The 24,713-nt window shown below is 39.9% G+C and overlaps 2 protein-coding genes and 1 long non-coding RNA gene across 9 annotated transcripts in view; 2 read left to right on the top strand and 1 right to left on the bottom strand.

The window, feature by feature from the left end:
• Positions 1–5,062, top strand: part of FAM171B (family with sequence similarity 171 member B) — a 35,696-nt gene extending 30,634 nt beyond the window's left edge. For all 3 annotated transcript variants that reach the window (XM_082200895.1, XM_082200894.1, XM_082200893.1), the window contains exon 8: positions 289–5,062. In XM_082200895.1, the coding sequence (XP_082057021.1) occupies positions 289–1,615 (1,327 nt within the window). In that variant the 3' untranslated portion in view covers positions 1,616–5,062. The remainder of the gene's footprint in view (positions 1–288) is intronic.
• A 226-nt stretch (positions 5,063–5,288) lies between these two features.
• Positions 5,289–17,675, bottom strand: ZSWIM2 (zinc finger SWIM-type containing 2; the record flags this gene model as incomplete). 2 transcript variants are annotated; one of them, XM_082201097.1, is made up of 9 exons in its annotated part: positions 5,289–6,910; positions 8,779–8,926; positions 9,579–9,688; positions 10,571–10,655; positions 12,668–12,919; positions 13,541–13,754; positions 14,130–14,170; positions 15,502–15,578; positions 17,549–17,675. In XM_082201097.1, 9 exons carry the CDS (start codon positions 17,624–17,626, stop codon positions 6,419–6,421), a joined length of 1,497 nt encoding a protein of 498 aa, XP_082057223.1. In that variant the 3' UTR covers positions 5,289–6,418. The 2 variants fall into 2 exon arrangements, with proteins under 2 accessions (XP_082057223.1, XP_082057222.1); XM_082201096.1 differs by having other exon boundaries at positions 17,483–17,626.
• Positions 17,676–17,899: 224 nt separating this feature from the next.
• Positions 17,900–23,633, top strand: LOC309519948. 4 transcript variants are annotated; one of them, XR_014214079.1, is made up of 4 exons: positions 17,931–17,986; positions 18,601–18,683; positions 20,960–21,040; positions 22,728–23,633. It is a non-coding gene; the product is annotated as an uncharacterized lncRNA (long non-coding RNA). The 4 variants fall into 4 exon arrangements; XR_014214078.1 differs by lacking the exon at positions 18,601–18,683 and having other exon boundaries at positions 17,902–17,986; XR_014214080.1 differs by lacking the exon at positions 17,931–17,986 and having other exon boundaries at positions 18,223–18,683.
• The last annotated feature ends 1,080 nt before the right edge of the window (positions 23,634–24,713 follow it).

Here is a 24,713-nt window from a genome sequence, read left to right as displayed (position 1 = left end):
TCTTATGTTCATGCAGTCATATGTGTAGAAGATTCTAGCTCTAGGACTCTGTACTACTCTTCCCTGTTTTCTAAGCAACATTTATAAATAGAATAAAGGTATGCAGATAACCTATAAGGGTGTGTAATTCTTGTGTCATTAGACACAAAATGGATGTGTTACATATCTAGGCTGCTCTCCTGAACAGGTAGCTTAAATCCCATTGATGTCAGCCTAACTGCAGTCAGGATTTCAGCTGGTGGGCAAGGTAGAGCTTTAACATTATTGGTTCCCCACTTCTTTTCTTAGGGATACATGTGGTCAGTCAAAAAAGAGGAGGAGAAATATGACAAAACGGGACATCTCCAAAAAGGACCAGACAACATCAACAACTCACATAAATCACCTTGGCATTTCCAAGGGATCACTGAAGCCAGACGACAAGTCTCAGATGTATTCAGCCACATTATCCTCCTATAGTCCCCAGAGAGGGGCTTCAGCTGAAGGGGAGGAGAGGAAAGGCTGTGACAGTTTCAAAATCTACACAGAAGGTATTTCATACCAGTTCTCCAGCAAAAATTCTCACTGTAGCTCACCCCAGTCCTTGGAACCTAGCATGGGAGTGAGGCATTTACAGCCAGCAAAACATATTGGTGGCAGCATTTCTCCTGCTAGAGACTTGCAAGAACGGAACCACTACCTCTCGATGAATGAGGAAATATATGGTCTCACTCCCCTCCCAGAGCAACTGGTGCATCTTTATAGCCAACCTATTGCCATCCTTCAAACATCTGACCTTTTCCATTCTCCAGAGCAGCTGCATGCTGCGAAGTCTGCCACTTTGCCAAGGAAAGGGCAATTAGTCTATAGCCCAATGATGGAGCCAATGAGTCGGGAAAGTTATACCCAGACATTACCCAAGATGCCCATGCACTCTCACCTCCAGGTGCCAACCTCCAGAGATGAATCAGCTGCATTAGATAGCCAACAAGGCTTATCCCCTCAAGCTGCAAATTGGGGGCGCTATACCAATAGCTTGCTGGAGTCAGTTTCTGTTCCAGGGACGCTAAACGAAGCCGTGGTCATGACACCATTTTCATCCGAACTTCAAGGCATTTCAGAGCAAACCTTGCTGGAGCTTTCAAAAGGAAAACAATCTCCGCATCCACGGGCATGGTTTGTTTCATTGGATGGCAAGCCAATAGCTCAGGTGAGGCATTCATTCATAGACCTCAAGAAGGGCAGGAAGACTGAGAGTAATGATACTAGCTTGGACTCTGGGGTGGACATGAATGAGCATAATCCCAGTCGGAAACTGGAGAGGGAGAAAACCTTCATCAAAAGCATGCAACATTCTAAGGTCCTTTACCTGGAAGACTTGGATCTCAGTAGTAGTGAAAGTGGAACCACAGTTTGTACCCCCGAAGATCAGACTGTGAAGCACATGCCAGATGGGGGGACTGATCCAGTCATAGAGCAGCACACACAAGAGGTGCCTAAGAAGAAAGAAACGGAAGACCATGAGGCTAGCCCTCCTCCAGCTAAGAAACGGGGAAGGCCACCTCTAACTAAAAGAGACAGCAAGACCAATATCTGGAAGAAGAGAGAAGAGAGGCCACTTATTCCAATAAATTAAAATTACAGTTATGTCTGCATTTTGGTCTGTCTGGTGTCCCCTTGGCTCTTTGCGTCTTATTTGTAAACTTAAATGTTCAGTTTATAAGAGACAACCAGAATCTGGTAACATTCCGTTTCTCAATTCGTAGAGAAGGTTACACCTTCCTAAGAGTGCAAACCAGCTCTTCTTGCTTTTCAGCAATTACGTGAACAAAGCTTCTGGTTTTTAAAATGTGCTGGGATACATCTGTTGGGGTGCTCACACATGCTGCAGAAGAAGCCCAAATGCAACCTTCATTGTGTGCTCTGGAATAGGACATTTGACAAGGAAGAAGCACTGCTGGGTTGCATCGTCATGGGGAAGAGGCACACAGTGAGTGAACAACAAGATTTTATTTTTAACATTCAGTGTCTGATATGGATATTTTACCATACAATGTTTGATGTAGATGTCCTGCAAGGCAGTGAGATAAAAGCTGCCATTTTTCATCTAAAATGCAAGATCAGAACCTTTTTTGATACCTTGTGTAACATTCCACCACATTGTTCTCTGTATATACTTGGGGCAAAAATAATAATTCAGGGACTTGTTATCCATATGGTATTTCAAGTATGCGGACTTCTGCTTTTCATGTGCTGCTCCAGTATGTATTGAGCCAAATTGTGCTCCATTTTTAGAATAACTAGGTTTGTACATTAGGGCAGAATGTGCCCCTCAGCGTCCAAGATAAATATTATTTCGAACTTAGCCAAAATGTTGGCTTTGTAGAAGACATTTCTTCCAGAAACAACCCCATGCTACTGAATAGCCTTAAAAGAGATAGAGACAGAGTAGTACTTAAGCAATTTGATGATGTGCCTCCTTTTTTTGCTGTGGTCCCAGTCTTGCAAGTCCATTGTGCCGCTTGAAAAGAGCCATTTGAAATCTCTTGGACTTCCTATCTGAATAAACTTATCCATATATTTAGCCAATGTCTTTCTTGCATGGGAAAACTGGCCTTGTAGGGCCAGTCCAGAACAGTCTTTGTATTAAGCAAATTCTCCAGTCTGAAAGCAAGCCTGTCAAAATGACCAAGTGAAGGGGAAAGGACCATATGGTGCAGTGAGTTCTTAAAATTGGGTAATACTCCTTTCTAAAGTCCTGGAGGGCCAGGGCCAACCAGCATAGTCTGCAGTGAGTTCAATGGCCCAATGATCTGTCTCTGTTAGGCAGCCTCCTATGATTGAGAGTTCTCTTATTCCAGAAAAGAGATCAGAAGAGAACCTATATTGAACTTGTTTGGTTCTGCTCTGTTTCTGTGGAAAATAACAAACACTGCAGCCCTAAACACATTTATCTAGTAAATCCAGTTAATTTCTGCGGAACATACTTCCAAGTAGAAATGTCCAGGTTCAAGGCCCAAAGGTCTTAAGACTCATCTGAGATCAGGAGTGAAAGCAAGCATTCTCCCTGTATAGTGAGGCTGGCTTCCTTCCACTTATGCAGTACAAACAATATGCCAGTGTACTTACGTAGAAGCTAATATGACTTTATTCTCCCATATTTCAGATGGGCTGTGTTTCTTAAAACATAGCATGAAAGTTTCTTCTCTTGTTGTATTTTAAAATCATTGTGTTTTGTTATTTTAAAAAATGGTTCTGGGAAGCCAGAGCGGGTGATACCACAGGAACTAACTGATCAGCATTCTCCTGAGCTCACTCCTAGCTCACCATTCACAGTATATTTGTCTGTATGCACTCTAAGTGTATCCTAACCTAATCTGTGTACTAGGAACACATTTCAGCACTACCTGTTGGTGTTTCTGAATATGAAGAAGGTAAGCTGTGGCTCTGGCCTATAGGACAACAGCCATCCTTGGAGTAGAATTTATTGTAGAGTTGGGGGGGGGGGAGTTACCAAAAGAAATGATTGCATGAAATGTAACTAAGAAAATATATACAGGAAAGAAGTACATAGAAAAAATGCATGTCAGAGAGGATAGGCTGAACATTTCTTAAGTTTTCTACGCACATGGAATACCCAAACATGTGACCACCACACAACCTGCACTCTGTTGGCACTGCTCAGAAAAAGCTACCACATATATCAATTAACTCTGTCACTGATTTTGGAGTATGCACAAAAAAATTAAGAGCAAGATAATGTCAACCTTATCCTAAGCACATTTTCTTAGAAAAATTATTCTAAGTAACTTAAATGGAATTTATATCCAAGTAATGTTAGGATTACAGCCTTATAAAATATTAATGTTTTTCCTCAAATTCTATAACATTTACACTTGTTGGGTTTGGTTGTACTGAACTTTCTAAACATTTGGAATATTAAAATATTTAAAAACTTATTTTAACTTTTTCTTTTTTATCTTTTGAAAAACATTAAAAGCATTATTGCTGGTAAGCATCTGAAGCCATCCCACCCCTTTCAAATAAAGCATTTCATAATAAGATTTCTGAAGCAATTCTGATAATTCTTAGCATTTTTGAAATTTTATATCAATTCGTTTTACCAACTGAAATTTAAAGTAACTTTGCAGATAATAAAAGACTTGTCAAATATTTGTACATTTTCCACTTGCTAATACACTGTTCCTCTACTTTAAAGCACAACAGTTTATTGTACTTCAACAAATGCGGTGTCTTTGTAAAAAATGAGTATTTTTACATATAAGCTGTTCTGTTGGGAAGTTTTTCTGTTCTTTGTATGCCAAGACTGCAGTCCAGCACATGGTTCCACAGTAAGTCCTATTTAGTTCAAGAAAACTTACACTTGGGTAAGTGTACATAAGATGGTTGCCTAAGAGCATGAACTGAATCAGGAACCCAGTTCTGTGAGCTACAATTACCGGGAACAGAGTCTGAAACCAGACATGAGAGTTGTGTGGCTGCCACTGAAAGGAGTCCTTGATACAGGAGTACTGATCCTGCCTACTGTAGCCCCAGCTGTCCTTGCTTTTTCTGCCTCACCAGTAAGAGCAAGTGCCCTTTTCCAGCTGATGCTCTTCAAAAGTAACTGCACTGTATTGTTTTCTCCACTCTCAGCAACTGCATGAACTACCGTTTAGTGGATGTAATGTGGGAGGAAAGAAGCACTCAACGTGCAGAGCTGTTTTCAGCACTGAGCCACACAGCATCTCAGAAGACTAGTTGCAGCCTGAGTGTTCCCAAGCCAATACTGGTCATCACTTATAAGCTGTAAATACTGAGAACAAGCAGACCACTGCCACTTGTTAATTCTTTGAGACACATGTTAGAATTCTATTTAATTCTCATTTCAATTTCATGACCTTCTGTAGCTCAATCTTTTTTTTAAAAAAAAATCTCCATTTTTCTATTCTGTCAGGGGTGGCATATCATGTTTGTGTAACTGCTATGGTACTAATGATCTATTGCTACAGTGTATCTTAAAATTTATAAGATGTTAAAAGAGATCATGCAATATAATAAAAAAATTTTAAAAACTTGCAAATATAGCCTTCGTGATTCTTGGTCCTTTTAAAAACAATTACTGGACTCGCATGATAATGCATCATTGTTATTTCACTAGCAATGCACTCTTCTCATGAAAAAGCTAATTGCTCATGTAAAGCTATCCCCGCCCCCAAACATGCTTATGCAGAAGTGAGTAACATGCTTATACAGAAGTCAGTGGCGCTTGCTCTGAAGTAGCTGTACACAGAACTGGAACCTTATGGTTGTTTTTTTAATGAAAACCAAAAGATGCATAGAGACATGTTAATAATTTTTTCCTTGATGTTACAAAATAAAGCTGGGTGTTCTTTCACTGTGGAAGATAATATTTTAATTCATTTTTCCACTTCTATGAACAAAGAAGATTCATGTTTTTATCAACTGATTTTAAGGATGCACATTAGGGTCTGTGTATACTTGCTTGAAATAAGCATTGCCCAATAAATGAGCTGTATTAATAAAAACAGATATAAATTAACAAAGCAGCAGATATGCTAAGCTTGGCTTCCATTCCTAGGAATGTTACCCAGCAGCTACTCGCAAATTTTGTAAAACAATCTCACCTCACAAACCAAGGCAAGGGGATCAAAATTAAGGAATTCTTCATTAATACCTATTCTCTTGCAATTTCAGGCTCCTTATGATATGCTCTGAACCTTTGCTTGAAACGTCCTGGTTCTACATGGTGTAGTTCTGAGTTCATTCATCCACTATACATGTTTCTGAGTGCTTGCATAAAACAAAGTGCTGTAGAAGTAGTGGCTCCAATTCAACACAGCGCATATGTAAACTTTTTAAAAGTAAAAACCTGAGGGAGGGAAAAACCTCAACCCTCTGTTTTGCCCACATGAGCAGCCACTATACGATGCTTAAAAACTTTTTAAAATGGCACATATCTGCAGTTCCAGCTGCTACATCAGGAGGGAAAACATGCACAAAAGTCATTTGTGCACATGACTTCCTCTCTAATTTTTGATATGCAGGATCAAATGAATTTTTTTCTTATTAATGTCAAAATTTAAATGACAAATTTATGTCTTAATGCTTTATACATTAACAGATTTTTTTTCCTCATCATGTTTAACGGAAACAATATGGATGTATATGACTTGTGCAGGCATAATGTTGCCAGACATAATTCGCTGTAAGATTAAGTACTGAGTTAAGCCAAGCTGGCTATTTCGCACAGATTCCTCCTAATATGAGATAGGAGCGAAAAAGAATATAATAAATTCAAACAGTTCTTTTGAAATATATTAAACTTGCATCCTGATCCTATAAACATTTACTCAGAAGTAAGTCCTACTCAGTTCAATGGGGCTTACTCCCAAGTAAATGTGCACAGAATGGAAATTTAAAAGGTATTTCGAGTTACAGATAAACCTCTCAAGGCAGTGCCAATTGCCTCCTGTGTAAACACATCAGCATGAGGCTTTGGAATAAGAGACAAACCCTTAGCATATCTAGAAAACTTCAAATTTCTGATTGTCTGAGTACTGTGCTGGCTAGAAGCAGAGCTTCTTGTACAAGTACAGTTGAAGCCATTCCGTGTTAGACTCTCTTCACATTCTGAAATATTTTTCTTCTTACAATGCACTTGAATTTGACTTTGAGACTTCTCAAGAACATGGCCAGGTTTCATTTGCTTGACAAGCAATCCTGTCCCTGGTATAAAAAGCTCCTGCTCATCCTGCTTTGTAAACTTATTCTTTGCTTGAGACATAATTGGGGTCACTTTGCCTTTGCTTCGTACATTCTCCCAGGTTAATGGATTATACACAATGTGTCCGTCAATAGGGCAGGCGTTTTCTTTGTGCAACCAATGGTCAATGCATTTCCTATGGAACTAAAAAAACAAACACATAATATATTATGTATCAGCAGTTATCCACCAAAATACTCTTCATTGACAAAAGGGTATTTAGCATCAACAAATAATTTGCAAAGAGGTCAGATTCTCCTTCCATTTTAGAGAAAGTCGGAAGCACCTAAAAGGTTTCATTAGAATAATACTGATCCAAACCTACTTAGCATTAGGCGAAGCACACTAATATACTGTGGGAAATGCATTTGCTCAAATGGTATAAGCTGTTGTAAATCAATAAAATAGCCATGGTGCTCTTAACTGAGACAAATTCCATGACTGAACCAATGCTCTCTGAAATCCATTGCTAACATCTCTTCGATTACAGGCTAGTGCTCTCCAGTTACTCTAATTTCCATTCTTTCAAGAAATGTATAGAGCGTATTTATTATAAACATAGCAATGGATGGTTTTGAACTAAGTTATGCACAATGATTTTCAGCTGCATAATACAGCTTCCCCACCCTCTCCTATCCCCACATACCCCCATGTACCCTACTAAATCTGCTACGGTGGTTTCTCTGAACCCCTACAGCAAATTCAGAAGGTGTACAGGTAGAGGACAGAGTAGGCAAGTTACACTGTGCAGCGAAGTCACTGCACTAGCAGAACTGTTTAGTTGAATGCTGCCCAGTGCAACTGTTTATTGAAGAGGGTCATATAAATTGGTATAAAATATAATACAAATAAGAGACTTGGTTAAAAATTGGACAGCAATAAGTTACACTAGTTTAAAAATTGGACATCTCAAGCTGACTTATACTGAGTCTGAAGACTGACTGATTTATTTACTCAGCATAGCATATTTGCATGTCATAAACATATTTGCATGTCATGCATGTGCTGTAGTGCTGAGTTGTGTGTGACAGAACTAGAACCATATTATGTGCTGAAACAAGTTTTAATTACTGCATCATATTTCTAATCTTAAAAAACACAACAAGTAGTAGAACAATAATGTAGCTTGTTATAAAACTCCAGTTAGCAAATTATATACCGATGGGGAAAGTTTGGTTCCTAAAAACAGGAGAAATGGCTATGGTGTGACAGCTGCTGGTCTTTAGTTCTATTCAAGAAAGCTTTTTTAGTCTGAGAGCCACAGCCATAAGCAACTTTCCAGGAACTGCATGCCAGTGTGGGCAGGGCCAGCAGAAAAAGTGGGTGTAGCAAGTCATATGATTCTTCCCTTTGTACAGCAGGCTATATTCCAGCGATGCAAACGTCAGACGTATCTGCACATACACAAATACAGTGGTACCTCGGGTTACATATGCGTCAGGTTACATACGCTTCAGGTTACAGACTCCACTAACCCAGAAATAGTACCTCGGTTTAAGAACTTTGCTTCAGGATGAGAACAGAAATCGTGCTCCGGCGGCACGGCAGCAGCAGGAGGCCCCATTAGCTAAAGTGGTGCTTCAGGTTAAGAACAAATTCAGGTTAAGAATAGACCTCCAGAACGAATTAAGTACTTAACCCAAGGTACCACTGTACTCCATTCCAACAAGCAGGAGACATCACAGTTCAAGGACAGGAGGTGGAACGCAGGAATAGTGAGGAACATTGACTAAGGAATGTGTCAAGGACTGGACAGAGGGGCTGAATTTGGCACCCAAACATGAAGTCTCCACCAAGTCTTTAGTTTGTTTCACAACCTTAGTAAACACTTCTTGACTCACACCTAGAATTGTAGAGTTGGAAGGGACCCTGAGGGTCAACAGGTATGTGTGTGTGAATGCCTGAATGTGTGACTGGTCTCTGCTTAAAAGCATTGTATCTGAAGTAACATTGGGTGGCATATGACAATAAGTGTTTGGGGGGAAAGCTGGGCAGCTGTGTATTTTATTTACCTTGTGATTACACGGCAAGAATCTTGTCATTTGGCCAAGGTGAAAGTTCTTCAAGCAGAGTCTACATTGCAAGCCTGGATCAAGTAAACTGCTGCATTTTCCAACCAGCACAGTAGGTAATGAGTTTATTATACCCTCTGGTATGCAGCTGTACCAAAAAAAACAACACCCAAACATTTATATTTAATTGCACTAAGTCTTAGAAATTAAATAAAACAAAATCAATGTTGTAACTTGAAGAAGAAGAGGAGGTGTTTGGATTTGATATCCCGCTTTATCACTACCCGAAGGAGTCTCAAAGTGGCTAACATTCTCCTTTCCCTTCCTCCCCCACAACAAACACTCTGTGAGGTGAGTGGGGCTGAGAGACTTCAGAGAAGTGTGACTAGCCCAAGATCACCCAGCAGCTGCATGTGGAGGAGAGGGGAAGCGAACCTGGTTCACCAGATTACAAGTCCACCGCTCTGAACCACTACACCACACTGGCTCTCAGTGCACATACACAAAACTGCATATAGCCAAGACTCGCCAGGATCACCACTTTCCAGTCTAGCCCGGGCCCTAAAAAGCTGACCAAGCTTTTCCACTTTGGCAGCTCATGTTCTTTACTGCAGGTGGGCACAGCCTTTTGCCTGTAGAGTAACTGCCGCCACTCCTGCATCCTGCCATTACTGGCTGAGCCCTCTCCCACCAGACAGACACCTTCTCAGCGGTAGCAGCTTAGATTGGCCATGGTCCTTGCCAGCTGCTTAAGTTTCATTTATTTTAATTTAAAATGATTAAAATGAGTTACATCTTACTTATCCCTGTGTTTTTCCTCTTTAGAGTTCTCTGGATTAAAACTCTGCAGATTTTCTGAAGTTGATAGTTGTGTTACTGGTTCAACTGACCTCCATCTCTGATTTCTTTTCTAGAGAATGGGTAAAGAGCTAATGAAAGCTAAGCAGTAATTCATTACTTCAAAGTCACTGACAGAAGAAAAATGTCACACACACATCTTCAGTCTTAAGGACTATGGAAGCACAGTTTTTTCCAACAGATATCCTACAAGAAATTCATTGAAATTAGATTGTGCATCACAGCAGCACATAGTCAAAGACTTTATTCAAAGGAAAAATATAGTAGGCTTGGTGAACCTGTGGCTCTCCAGATGTTGTTGGACTGTAACTCACACCTAGCATGGTCAATGATCAGAGATGATCGGCGCTGTAGTCGAACAATAGTTGAAGGGTTAGATTCCCCCAGCAATATTGGATAGGATAGAAAAGCAATTGAGAGTCAAATCACACTTGCACAATTCCATATGCAGGCAAGTAAATCCTGCTATGCTCAATGAGGTGAAGTATATGGACACATTAGCGGCTTGAAATGCAGCAAGGTCCTTTGTTAGGGTATGTTCGGATTACTGCATATTCTACATCCAGTTTTCTAATCAGACTGAACCCTTTTTATCAAACCAGCTTCAAACAGCAGTATTTGTCAAGAAACTACGTGCTCAGTATGGACTGTAGCGAGCATAATGTGAACGTGGCTTCAAAAATTAGCAGTGGGAGCACACCGGGTGCAGAGTAAACATATCCTTATTCCCTTAACCTTACTAAATGTTTTAGGATTGTATCCTTACTCTTTATTTTGATTCTTGGGTCAAAATTTCTTGGGTCAAAACACGTTCAGAAATGCTCATTTTTGTTCCACAGAGATGATTTATATACAAACAGTTACCAGTTCCCTGTAAAATGTTTGCTGATTCAATTCCTGAATTAAGATAAATTTGAAAGGGGTTGTACTGTACCTCACGAAAAGCAAAGCTATGTGAAGGATGACAAAATCTTCTAAAACATCCATGGCATAGGTGATATTCACTACACTCGGTGCACCTTGAAGCAATGAGGCAAACAAAATTGTCAGCAACTTCCTTATTTCACAAATAAGCATATCTTAAAATAAAACCGATTGATGTTGAATTTATCAGCGCTTTTGTATGGAACACTCTACTGACACCCAAGCTGTATGCTACAGACAAGCCTGTATTACATTTGCTTTTGTAGGTGAAAAAGTAAAATAATTTAAGCTAGCTGGAAGTATTTTGATGGTTCTGAATCATCTATAAAATGTGAGAACACATGTCTTTTTGAAAACTGAAGAACCCTTGCATTTTATTTTAGTGTCTATCCCTAAAGAGTTGAGCAGGGCAGGTGAAGAAATACTGGCCTATACTGTACCACAATGCCTGGAAATGTCAGAATTAAAACCTATAAAAAGACTCCTATTTCAAAATATAGCGCTATCTAAGGTAGCACATTAGGCCACCTTAGCAACAGAAACATTTGGAAGAAAGTGAAGCTTGTCTTTATTTACATACGCAGAGCAAATCAGGGTATCATTCTCCTCAATGGACTCTAGGGGACAACAGTCTTTTTTCCCTCATAATATTTTTTAAATGCCATGTTTGCTACTCTTGATTTATTGGAGAAAACCTTTCTTGAATATGGCTATTACCTTTTTTTATTTGAATACTTGTATATAAATGTTTTTAATTATGTATTCTAGTCAGTTTCCACTATATAAGAGACTGGAGGGAAAGCAGCTGCAATCAAACAGAAATCTCTCATGTAAGAATAGTTACCAATGTGAGTAAGGTTTTATTGTATTGAAATATAACCCAAGATACATACAAGTAACTATGAACTATGATACAAACAGCTTTTTTCCCTCTGTTAACAGCACTATCCTATGCATGTTTACTGGAAAACAAGTCTTACTTGCCATCTATGCACATAACACTAAACTATGGCTTGTTTTAACCATGGTTTGTTGAATAAGCCATGATCAGTCTTACAGACAAGCAAAGAGACCATGGCTTGTTTTGCCATGGAAAATTCTGAACTGTCAAGTAGAAACGCACATTATTGTTTTGCTACTTTAAGTAGGTAGAAAATCATTCTAGCCAGCTAAAATTTAAGTTGTTTTTCCCCCCACAGAGTCCTGCATAGCCGTTAGTAAAGTAGCAATGCATTCTTTAAATTTACATCTTCTGCAAAGCTAGGTTTACTTGCTTGAAATTGATAGCTAGATGCTAGGGCAGGGAAAGGAATCTGTTGCCCAGCAGAATGAGGAGAGGGTTATTCTGGAAAGGTGCCAGAAGTTGCTTAGCCTAGTGCGTGGGCCTTTTTTACAGTCGCTTTTGCTTCACACTTCTTAGTGGGTAGGGCAACATTACAAACAAGAATAAACCAGGATCCTGAGTTCATATGTAACAATACACCATGCTTAAAACAAGCCAAGATTCAAAAGCAAAACATGGTTTCAAATCATGGTTTGTTGCCCCACCCCCCACCAAGGTGGGCTCAAATATTCAAACAAGCGACAATTAGGATAAGCAAACCATGACTTAGCATTATGTATGAATGTGTCTGCTTTGTTCAATGGAATATATACCTTAGTGTGTTTAGACTACTAACAAAATATATTTTCTATGTGATCTGAAGGAAGGAAAAAGCGAGGGAGCCCAAGCCAGGGAGCTTTACCATCAGCTCCCCGCTGGCCTGAGTGGCCTCTATCTTTTTAGATTTTATATTCTGTATTTATTTTAGTATTTTAACATTGTAAACTGCCTTGGATGCCTTGGCAAAAATGGTAGTATATAAATTCAGTAAATAACAAATAAATTTAGTAGAGCAGAAACACCTACTGACATAATTTAGTAGAAAATCAAAGGGTTAGTAATCATAAAAATAACAGCTATATCCCTACAAAATATTAATCTCAAAAGGTGTGCCTGTTTGTATAAATTTTCTTTCATTTCTGACTGAGGAAAAGTTACAAGTACCACAAGCTCACAAATAAGGATGTAGGACTGTACTAGAATACTGTACTAGAAAATGCTTACTTGTAACAATTGCCTTCAATGGGACATACCCTGCAATTATTGCACGGGATTCCAAGATGTCTGTCAAGATGCTGCTTCTCTGCTACAGTGATGAGTCTTTTGCTGTTTCTGAATTCTTCCAATATAAGTTTCAACGGTGCAAAATCTTCCCTACACAGGGGACATTTCACCAAAGAATCTTTTTCTAACTCTATCTGATGATCAGCCCAGATCTTCATACATACTATGTGTATGTTGTTGCCACAACCAAACCTATAGAAAATTAACTATATTATGTATCCTTCTCAAGAAAACTCACATACAAAAAGTTCTACTGTTTGTTTTAATGTTAAATAATTATGTCTGCTTCCTGCAGAGGGTGATCTTGTTGGTTGTCACAACCCTTGTTTCCCTTCCCTTCCTCTCCACCTGCCTGGCTGTGTTTTGAAGCTGATATGTTTAACTAAACAGAGCTTCTTTAAAACCACAAACTCTAGTGTATATGAAGCAATAAGCCAAGATTCTTGAAAGCAAAGCTAAATGCTAGTGAATTTTTTCTCGAAGTCACATAACAGGAGGAGATGAGAGGAAAGGAGATGACGTGACCCGAAAGCTTTGCTTGGGCTCTTTCTAGCTTTTGCACCTAATGCTAAACTATACATTAGCATTACATGAAAACCAACAACAATAATAAACAAACAAACAAACAAATAAATAAATAAATAAAAGCTCAAGATGTGACTCTAAAGTATTAAAGAAAACACTACCAAACAAATACTAACAACACAATTATTCTAGACTATATAGCCTTCAGATAATGTAGTCCAAGCAAAACATTTTTGGAGATACTGTGACATAATTATTTAGCCTTCTTAAATAGCAGGGGTGACTCACCTGCAGTAAGTGACAGGAAGCATTCTCTTCAGCAGCTTGTCCTGACAAATAGGGCACACATCCTCATCATCAATTTGTTTTTGTTTAATGTACCCATCATCAGCTGTTTGCAGCTCCTTGGTGGAATTAGCAGATACCTTTGGTTGGGGAGCAACTTGTAGACCCTGAAGCACTTGGTTAATTTCTCTTTCCACAAGACCCAACTGTAGAGCATCTGTAGAAAAGTTCAACAATGAAAATGTCTGATAAAATATAATTCTGGTTGTTTTCCAAGTGTATCAGAAGTAGTCAACGATGTAGTAACTCACTCTTTTATATAAAATGAATGGTCTCTCATTAAAAGTCAGATTCCGACACACTAAGAACATGAAAAAAATTGGTATGGGGTTGAATGAAGGAATGAAGTTACTTTGGAAATATTGCTTGTGATGCATATGGTGAGTCAATCAGAAGATCAGGCTTCATGCTGTGATTTCTGCCATAAACTGACCACCAAAAAGTGAACTAATGTAATGAAAAATGAAATATTAGCACTTTATGTACTGATCTACAACAGGGGAATAAAAATATGAGGTTAGTAAGTACTTACATTCATGGTCTCTGGGAAGTTTGAATTTTTTCAACAATAACCTAAAAATAAAAAAAGCAAAAAAGGACACAGCTATTCAGTAACTTGACACTGTAACAAAAGCTGCCTAATCAAATTTTAATTTAAAAGTGTATAATCCTTAAGATGCAGCCCATCTTTACCAAATTTGACTCTGACAGTAGCCTGGTTTACACATCGCAGTAAGGCAGGAATGCCAGCTTGGCTCCACAACCGTGGGTGCCCAGGGCCGTGGGTGCTATGCAGCATGCATGGCTCTGACACTTAAATTTGTGGGTGCCTGGTCCCTTCATGGAAAATTTTGTGGGTCCTTGAACACCCAGGGCCCCAGGGAGTTCTTTACTCCTGCAACGCATGAGTGTGTCATCTGAACCTAAGCTCACGGTTAGCAGTCCCCAGTAAGCCATAATTTGGCTTACCATGATGTGCAAACCAGGCCTCTGTACAATTATGGTTTGCTATCATTTACTCTTCTTTTTCTACCTCTTAATTAATAATTCTCAAATATTAATATGTTTACTAATTAATTACATCAACATAGGCAAGGACATGGAACTTTTGGCTATCCAGATACTGTTCTACTCACTCCCATCATCCCTGACCATTGACCATACTAGCCGGGACTGATGGGAGCTGGAATCTAGAGGGCCAAAGCTTCCCCATTCCTGGTATAGAGCTTTCACATATTTAAAGTACTTCACATTGTCTTATAATCCTCACAGAAATACGTAAGACAATGGAGTATTATCCCTGTATTGCAGATGCAGGGATGGTGGAGGTGAGGCTGAATGTGAGTGTCTTGCCTAAGGCTTTCATGAGTTTATGATAAAGAAAAAATTCAAACTCTTGACTTAGCTACTGTATCTTATAGTCACTGCAGCATTGGTCTTTGACTGATGGATTGCAACCCATGGTGGGTCACAACCTGACCTAACAGCAACACTGCCATTTATATGTATGTTTTGGGTTCCCATAAGCATATCTTGGCTAAATATCTGAACATTTTGAAGACTTATACAACAGGTCTTTTACTCAACATTAATTCTCTGATTTCAATGCAATAAATCTATTTAGGTGAACTTGGAATAGTAGACTTATGATTTTTCACACTCCCTTTCCCTCTCCAACTTCTCATCCCTCTGCATTACTTCCTCTTCATTAACATTTTGGTCCTTGCTACATTTCATAACCCTCTTTCCCTCCTTTTTTGAGGCCTTTCTGCTTTCACCCAGTCTCGTTCTGTCAAAATAGCTACCTGATTTTTTAAAAACCAAATATTTGTCCTTGTGCAATTGTGTAAAAAAAAATATGTCATAACATCATTTGTATAACTTCATTTTATAAACCAATTTACCAGCAGATATGTTTACAAAGATCCTTTTCTTTCACAAATATTGAGCAGCTGCACGAGTGAGGATTCCCCAGAAAAACCTTACAGCAAAGCAACAAAGAACACATTTAGAAATTGTAATACAAAAATGATACAATGAAAATAAAGGCAAAGGTGGGGGTGATGCTATAGCCGAGTATTTACTAAAATCTTGCTATTCTTCCTGTACTTTATTTACACATCTTTAAAAATAGCCCTTAGTTTACAAACTAACTAGTTATGTTGATGGCTCTCTGAATGTGAACCTTCAGGATATGTAGTCTGTATTGTTGGCACCAATCACCTGCTGAAACAGGAGTAAGAAAATTGGAATTGGATTCTTTAGGCAATTAAAGCATTGGAATGGATGCTAAAATTATATTGGGGATGCTTTAAAAAGCACAACTTAAAACGTTTTTGATGCTGGACACATAGGTTTTACTGCTTTTGTACAAGTGAAGCATATCCAGAAATGTTTTCTGTATGTGGTTTCTCACGTGCAGATTTCCATTTTTAGATTGGGGCAAGTTTATGCTAGTCTTTGCTTTGTCAGCACTGAAGAGGTAGCTGTGAAATCACGTCTCATTTCTTGCTAGCATTACATCTTGTAATTCTGTAATTATGGGATTTATTTGGTGCTTTGTAGCTAAGCTTTTATCTAATTCTTGAAAAGCTTCAAAAAGGGGGGCTTGAGCTTACTCAAGTGCTAGGAAACCAGAATATGATTAATTGGGAAAATGCAAATGCTATTTTTATTTTATGAGCTCTTTAAGTCACTCATATGCCTGCACTTGAGAAATCTGATTCAAGACTAGAGTTCACAATACAAGATTTGTGCCTTTGCCCTACTGTGGGTATGGAGAGACTGATATTGTGCCTGAACAGTGTGTCTAGCTCCTGAAGTGGAAAATGGGCTTGCAGAGCAGAAATAGCCTTGAGACAGGATAATAACATGGTCTTTTAAGAGTTATTTTCAGAACCCTGGGTGCTGTAGATGGTAACAGTTTCATAGAATCATAGAATTGCAGAGTTAGAAGGGAAACTGAGGATCATCTAGTCCAACTCCCTGTAATACAGGAATATGCATTTGGCTCATATGGAGACCAAAATTGCAACCTTAGCATTATCAAAACCATGCTCTAACCAGCTGAGCTATCAGACCCTCCAAGTGCCCCCATTTTCCAGGGACAGTCCCAGATTTACAGAAGCCGTACTGGTTTCTGATTTCATCCTAGAATGTCCCGCTTTTCCTTAGGACGTTGCTATTTTCATCAGAAAGCTAATGGAGGTCATGGAGTTACGTGACCCCCGAGCCAAGGAAATAAGTAACTCTACAACCTTTAGAAGAAATCCCTGTCTAGGCAGCCCTGTATAGGAAAGTTTTTTAAATGTCATGTTTTTGTCTATGTTGGAAGCCGCCCAGAGTGGCTGGGGCAACTTAGTAAGACGGGTGGGATATAAATAATAAAAAATTATTACTATGGACTAACAGGGCATCCCTTATTTTCACTGGAGAAATGTTGGAAGATATGAGCTATGTTGTTTGGCATTATAGCTGCGTGAGGGGCAAGCAGTTTGTTTATTTAATTTATATACCACCCTATACCCCGGGGATCTCAGGGCGGTTCACAGAATAAAATGAAGATATAAAACCACAAAATACATAATAAAGATAAAAAACAATAACCTAATAGCACCCCCTCTAGAATTCCCATGATTCTAGTTGGGGGGGGGGAATAAGTCGGGACTGTTAGAAGCAGTAAAAATGTGCTTTACATAGATGCTGTGGGTGGGAGAGATTATGGGATGGAGAAGGGGAGAGGGGGGAGGGAGTGACACAGGCGACCTGGTCTAGCCAGAGATCTTCACAAGAGAGGCTTCTGCTCTCCCATTTCCCTCGCTGCTCCCGAGTCCTTAGATGGGGGAGAAACGGCTTCCCTCTTCCTCAGCCTCTCAGCCGCCCTACCCTGTGCTCCGCCGCCCGCTGCTCTTCCTCCTGAAGGACGAAAGCGGTGGGCCCCAGCTCCCTCACCAGGCGCATGGTGCCGCTCAGCGCTTGGTCCTGCCGCCGGCTCAGCCCCGGGGGGACCGAGAGACGCCTCCGCGACATGAGAGGCGTCGAGCCCAACCGCCTCTCTTTAAAAAGAAACCGTCAACTGCCGGCCGCCTCAGGCTGGTTCCCATGGAGACGGGAAGGAGCAGCGCGCGCCTCGCGCCTGCGCCGTCAACGCGTCTGCTGGCGAGGCGGTGTGGGAAGTGATAGGAAAGCAGGTGTTCCTCCGCCTCCTCCCTTTCTTTGGCCGGCCGCGTTGCTCCCGCGAACCGAGAGAGGAAAAGGAGTCCTCATTTGGGAGCAAGGAGGCACGCGGATGGTTCCCTCGGAGGAGGCTGGGAAAGAAAGCTTTGGCGGCCCCGCCCTGTCCTCCCAAGGGATGCTGCTGTGCCAGGGCCGGCCCACCCACGAGGCAAGGTGAGGCGAGTGCCCGAGGCGGTGGAATCCGTAGGGTAACAGACCCCAATAGTACCGTTTTATTCCTCCCTTGTTTCCGATGTAGATCTTCACTCACTCACTTCTCCCTATAAGTGTTTTATATAATACATATATAACGTGTGTATGTGTGTGTATACATATATAAAATATAATACACAATACACACACACACACACACATATATATATATGTGTGTGTGTGTGTGTGTATGTATATATAAATACATAGTAGACTTTGGATATGTGTGGTTTTCCTTTAAGAAAGCACATTACAGATTTCCATCATGCTGCTGTCCAGAAGCCCGGGCAGTGCAAACAGAAACAGCCTAGTTGCTCCTTTAGTTCAGTGCATGTATTGCATTCTAATCCTCGTGTTTAAGGAGATTCAGAAATATAAACGCAGCAAATAAAGCCAAGGGGGCTAAAGTGGAAATCAAAGGGTTCTTTGGGAAATGGTTTGCTAAAACTGTATTAGTATTTTTACGCCTGACGAAGCTAAAAACAGAGCACCCCCAATCAAACAAATCCCTCATGTAGTTTCATATTTCAGATATGTGGTCTTGTTATTTAATTATATTACCAGTTTTGTATCAGTGTCCTGGTATCAAATATGTTCTAAGACTGTGAAGGTGTGTTTTCCTAATGACATCATCATGCGCTAATTAAAGGGACTTGGGGTGAGTTTCCATTTTTACCCAACACAAACTTTCACGCTGTTCTTGCCTTAAAATTAATAATTACTTTTACAAAATGTAACTGGAAGCTTGTTACTAACTACGTAACACTAGTTTTATTTCAAAATAATTTGTCACTTCACAAATAAACATGCGTCTCAAAAGGCTTCCAGTACATAAACCTTTGTTTTTAAAATCTTGTTCAGCTACAGATGCAAATAACCATCTCAACAACACACTGTATTGAGCTTTGTGTAGAATTATAAATGAAGAGAGTACATTGACTTACACAACTACACCCGCTGTTGTAGCACTAATTTCTGAACTCTACTGTCTGTTACCCCTTACATTCTTGGTTCTCCTTGGGTTATGTTTGAGATATGCTCAGAAATAAGTAGCATTGAGCTCAATGAAACTCCCAGGTAACTGTCTAAGATTACAGCCTAAAGTGGGGGGGGGGCGGGGACATGACAGATTTTTGAAAGTGTGTATGATGTAGAAAAAAACGTTTTTCTGCCACTCTCATATTATTCCAACTAGAAATCACTCATAAAATAGAGTAGCTGTAAATTGAGGAAAGTACCGGTACTTCAGCACACAAAGAATAACTGATTTAGGCAAATCACTCCCCAAAGATCTGGCGATGACCACTGGATTAGGCAGCTTTAAAATAGCTTTAGACAAATTAATGGACAATAGGTCTATCAATGAACGGCTATTAGGCATGACAAGCAGGATCTGCAGCAAAACAGTTGCCAAGTGGAGTGCTCCTGTTCAGGATACAGTGGTACCTCAGGTTACAGACGCTTCAGGTTACAGACTCTGCTAACCCAGAAATAGTACCTCGGGCTAAGAACTTTGCTTCAAGATGAGAACAGAAATCGTGCGGCAGCAGCGGGAGGCCCAATAAGCTAAAGTGGTAACTCGGGTTAAGAACAGTTTCAGGTTAAGAACAGACCTCCAGAACAAATAAGTTCTTAACCTGAGGCACCACTGTACTTCATTCCATTCCTCTTTTGCCCTCCCCAAAAGTCAAGCATTTTGTACTCAGTGAGCATGCTTGGTCCTCTTTGGTCGTTTCAGAGGTTCCTCCCTTTATATCCATATAATTTTTTTAAAGTTCTTTGTACTTCTGGAAACATGGTTCCTGTTTGCTGATACCACCCCCTTGTGTTCAGGTGTTGCCATTTTCATAAGAATGGCGCTTGTAACATTTGATTGCTAATACAGTGGTACCTCGGGTTATGAACTTACCATAATTCATTCCGGAGGTCCTTTCTTAACCTGAAACCGTTCTTAACCTGAGGTACTTTAGCTAATGGGGCCTCCCGCTGCCGCCACACAATTTCTGTTCTCATCCTGGGGCAAAGTTCTTAACTAGCGGAGTTTGTAACTCAAGGTTTTTGTAACCTGAGGTACCACTGTATATGACTTACTTGGGGTATTCCCCAGCTTCCTCTGCTCGCCAACCTGCCCGCCATTCTCCCTCACATTACCCCCTAGAGCTTCCCCTTGACACCTCATGCAACTACCTCATGCAACTCTTTCCTGACCCAATTCTGAAGCCACTTCTTGCTTCTATTCTGCAGCCCCACTCTCCACCTGTGTTCCCATGTCTATACAGTGGTGCCCCGCAAGACGAATGCCTCGCAAGACGGAAAACTCGCTAGACGAAAGAGTTTTCAGTTTTGGAGGTGCTTCGCAAAACAAATTTCCTATGGGCTTGCTTCGCAAGACAATGTATTGCGAGTTCCTGCTGTTTCCCCCCCCCTTTTTCTAAGCCGCTAAGCCGCTTATCAGCGGATCCGATCAGCAGATAAGCTGCTAAAAGCGCTAATAGCGCTAATCCGTCAATGGGCTTGCTTCACAAGACGAAAAAACCGCTAGACGAAGAGAATCACAGAACAGATTCTTTTCATCTTGCGAGGCACCACTGTACCTCCTTCCCTCTCCCTTAGAGCAGCTACTTTGCATACTAACCACCAAGTGTCATCCCATATGTTCTACTGCATTTTATTGTCACTTTCCTTATAGCAAAAGTGTGATCTTTCAGAGAAGTGTGTTGTGCAAGAGCTCCAAATCCGCTTTAATTGTACAACCTGAATTTGATAGTTGTTTTAAATTGTTCTATGTGCACTGCTTAAAGATTCTTTGATTAAAGAGTTTATAACTACTTCTCAGGAAGTAAAACCTTCTACGATCTCTTTTTGTATTTTTTGAGCTCAGATAGCTATATGATTCTTAACGCGTTTATGTTTCTCCCAACTAACCCAATATAGCACAATCAGGAGGCACCCAGAATATCAATCTTATGCATGCCTACAATAAGTTCCAATGAGTTCACTTGGACCTGTTCCCAAGTAAATGGTTATTGTATTACAGCTGCATTTAGCAAGCCATCAGATGTTGTCTGAGAAAACCACACTTGAGAACAAGGAATCAGAAGCACAGAAATGCCAACTCTTTTACAGAGTGGATGGACAGTAATGCACATCAAAGCTGGAGAGGACAGCTGAACTGTACATGCTCTCGAGTCCTGTACTTATTGTGGTTAACATTCTTGAAGGCAAGGCCTGATCCACATATTATGTGCCACATTACATATAAAAGCTCACTGCCTGGCCAAATACGTGATTCTAGCTTTGTCTTCAAGAATATTAAAGACAACAAGTAATGTAATATGACAACAGTGAAACAGTCACTTAATAAAATATGAAAACAGCATTTAGCTTCTCAAAATACTTTTAATATACAAGTTGCATGTTCCATACCAAGCACTCACATTTCCATGTGTCCTTCCTAGGTGAGAATTACAAACTACAAAAAATTCCAAAACAATGAGTTTCCAACGCTCAGTTCAGGCAACACAGAGCTATTTTGGTACCCCCCAAATCCATCTGTTTCAACACATCAGTGACTATGTAACCCTATGAAGGTTAACAGTCCTCACAATGTTGACCAGGTACTCCAGTTCAGGATACTGTTCATTAGTCTATGTCAACCCGGAGCCCTCCAGTTATTTCGGACTTGCAACTCCCACCAACCCCAAGCAGCACCGTCACACTGGTGGAGCTGATGAGAGTTGTAGTCCAAAACATGTGGAAGACACAAGAGCCGGTAAAGGCTGCTGTAAGTTAATCATATTTTTAAAAATACATTTACAAGAACATACCAAAATGAACATATATTTCCTTTTCTATACAACTTTACAGAGGTATATGCAAAAGGGGCTATATATACTAACTGAAAACCATTCCAAGTTCTGCTTACAAACATGCTCTGAATGTTGCAAAATTTTAAACCGAGCAATTCTTTTCTCAACTATTGCAATATATTAGTGCAAAGGTTTAGGACAGCATGTTTTATGTATCTTTAGAATGCTGATGAACACAAACATTTTATACTGTGAGATACAGACACACATAGACATGGCATATCTGAAGAGCCAATGCTGCCACCAACCACTGGTTCTAGTGGTCATCTCTCAGTTTTTGGAGTGTAAATAAACAGACTGGAGAAGATAGAGCAACCTGATTCGTGTCATCAGGCTGCTTGCCTTCCAATGGAATAATCTGAACACACAATTTGACACTATTTGCTTGAGCTGGAGGTAGGAATTATTTTATGAGATACAGCCAAGAGGCTTACCTTTCTTCACTGGCTTAATTAATTATATGCAAAAAAAAATCCACCTCCAAATCAGGTTCTCATTTGGATACATGTATCAGTTTATTAATCCAAGATACCCCGTGAGCGTTGTGCCAACACATTCCATCTGCGTGCTACCCTTTCCTCCATTCTATGTGTGCTGTGACCAAAAATTCCCTGTTAATTAACCATGTGCTTCCCATTCTCTGATGGGGTGAAAGACAGGTTGCTTGCCTGGAACTGTGGTTCTTTGAATGGTCATCTGTGCAGTTACACATACAGGTTCTGCCAACTCCCACAGAGCAACATTCAGAACATTTTAGAATTAGGTTTTGCTGGGAAGCCTATTCCCAACCCTCAGTATGCAAAAAGGGATATGGTTCCCACTTTTCTGCTCAGTTCCACAGAATAACCAAAGTGGCTATACTGTATAGGGAAGCACCAGAGCAAGAGCAGGCCAACAAGAGCACCTGCAGCAAGGAAGAAGACTGCAGAGGGCAACTCAAAGAAAAACAGTACAGGTAAGCAATCTCTGTGGTTTCTGTGTAGTCCCACGTACAAGAGAATACCAAACTGACTTACCTGGGTAGTATGCTTTCCAATACTGACACAAGCACACATAGGACTCAGTTCAGGACAGGTTATAGTAAAATCCTACATGGATGTAAGCCTCAAACTTTAGTGGGATTTACTCCCAGAATTACAGCCTTAGTCAGTTAGGTTCAGTGGAAATCAGTGGGCTTTCATCACCAACATTTCACATTGATCAGCTTTCTTTGGATTGAGGCCACGGCAATTCACAAATTAAAGACTAAATTATCACATCATACTCAAAATATTCCAGTATCCCTGGATAGATATCAAGTCCATATATACAAGAGAAGGATCAGGATTACAATGTCCCACCCATGCTCCCACCTGATCTTTGCACACTGCACACAGAGGCCAATGTGCAGAGCTGATCTTTGTGACCCTGGCACCTTTATTTTGAGGTGTGCAGATTGTATGGATTGTCTTATATGCACTGAGTCTAGGAATGTGAGTTGCTATGCAAACATTCAACATGCAATTGTCAGGAAGAGATAGGGCAGGTATCCCAAAGGGGCTAGGTCCCACCAGTGTAATCCCAGTTCCTCCTCATGGATCCAGATTTAATATTTGCACAGGACTAGTGAATACATTTAAATATCCACATCTAAAATGACTTTGGGAATTATGAAAAAAAGAAGTTTGCTTCTTTTACTAGTTTAGTTTCCTGAAAAACAGATCAATCAAATTTGATGCATGCAAAACAAAAAACAAAAACACGGAACGAATCTCCCTCTTGAAACATCATACTCTTCAAAAAATATACAAAGCATAGGACAATCTAGAAAGGTAATAGTACAGTATAAGAGTTTTGTTGTACATCCTAAAGATTTTACTGTATTATTAACAGGTATAGTTTTTCATTACGACTTATAATGGAGCTGTAGTAACACATACTATTTCTCTTCCTGTATTAAATACTTTAAGGAAGAGTGATTCAAACATACTTTAATTTCAAGAACTAAAGAACACTAAAGAAGGGTATATTGCAGGTTCAGGGCTCTTTACAAAATGACATAGTATCAGATCCCTAAAAGACCAAAGTTGTGGGTTTGTACTTTAATGAAGCAGTTCACAGAATTAGGGTTTCACAACAGTGGAGACAGGAACTCAAGATAACCATTTGCTATCAGTGCACCAACACACTTTTTTCAGGCCCAGTGTGGAACAACTAAAACAGTTATTGAGGCTACAATAGACTAAAGGGAATGTCAGGACTTTCCGAAGAGGGACACAACTATGTGGCTGTTACCATCTGCCATGTTCTTTAACCCACAACAGCGTATCGCACACTTAGCAAAATAGGAGCTGCAGATGAGCATCAAGATCAATCTTGGGCAATTACAGAAAAGAGGCATACAGTTCTGTAAGTATGAATGTTTGGAATCGCCAAATAACCTTTTTTCTAGATGTGAAATTGGGCTTAATAACATGGGCAAAATGGTAAATGTGAAGTATTACTACTTAAGTTATCATAATTTTCAGAAGGGCAGCTACGTTGGTCTGTTGCAGTAAGAAACAATGAAGAGTGTTGTGATACCTTAACAACTCACTAATTATTGTGTATGTTTTTGTGGACCACTGTCCATAGTCAATTCATTATGTGTAAAAGTGTAACCCTTAATTGGCACACATATTGAAGATTACATTTTACACACCCTATGGTCTGTGACATAGTAGCAATTTCTTAACCAATTAACAAATACGTTAATCTTTAAGGTGCTTTTGATTTATCTTAATTTCATCATAATGTGGAATAATACGGACCAAGACACATGGCAGAAGTATTCCTGGCAT

Source organism: Podarcis vaucheri (assembly GCF_965113315.1).
Source record: "Podarcis vaucheri genome assembly, chromosome: 1".
NCBI lineage: Eukaryota > Metazoa > Chordata > Lepidosauria > Squamata > Lacertidae > Podarcis > Podarcis vaucheri.
This window is presented reverse-complemented; position numbering and strand designations above follow the sequence as displayed.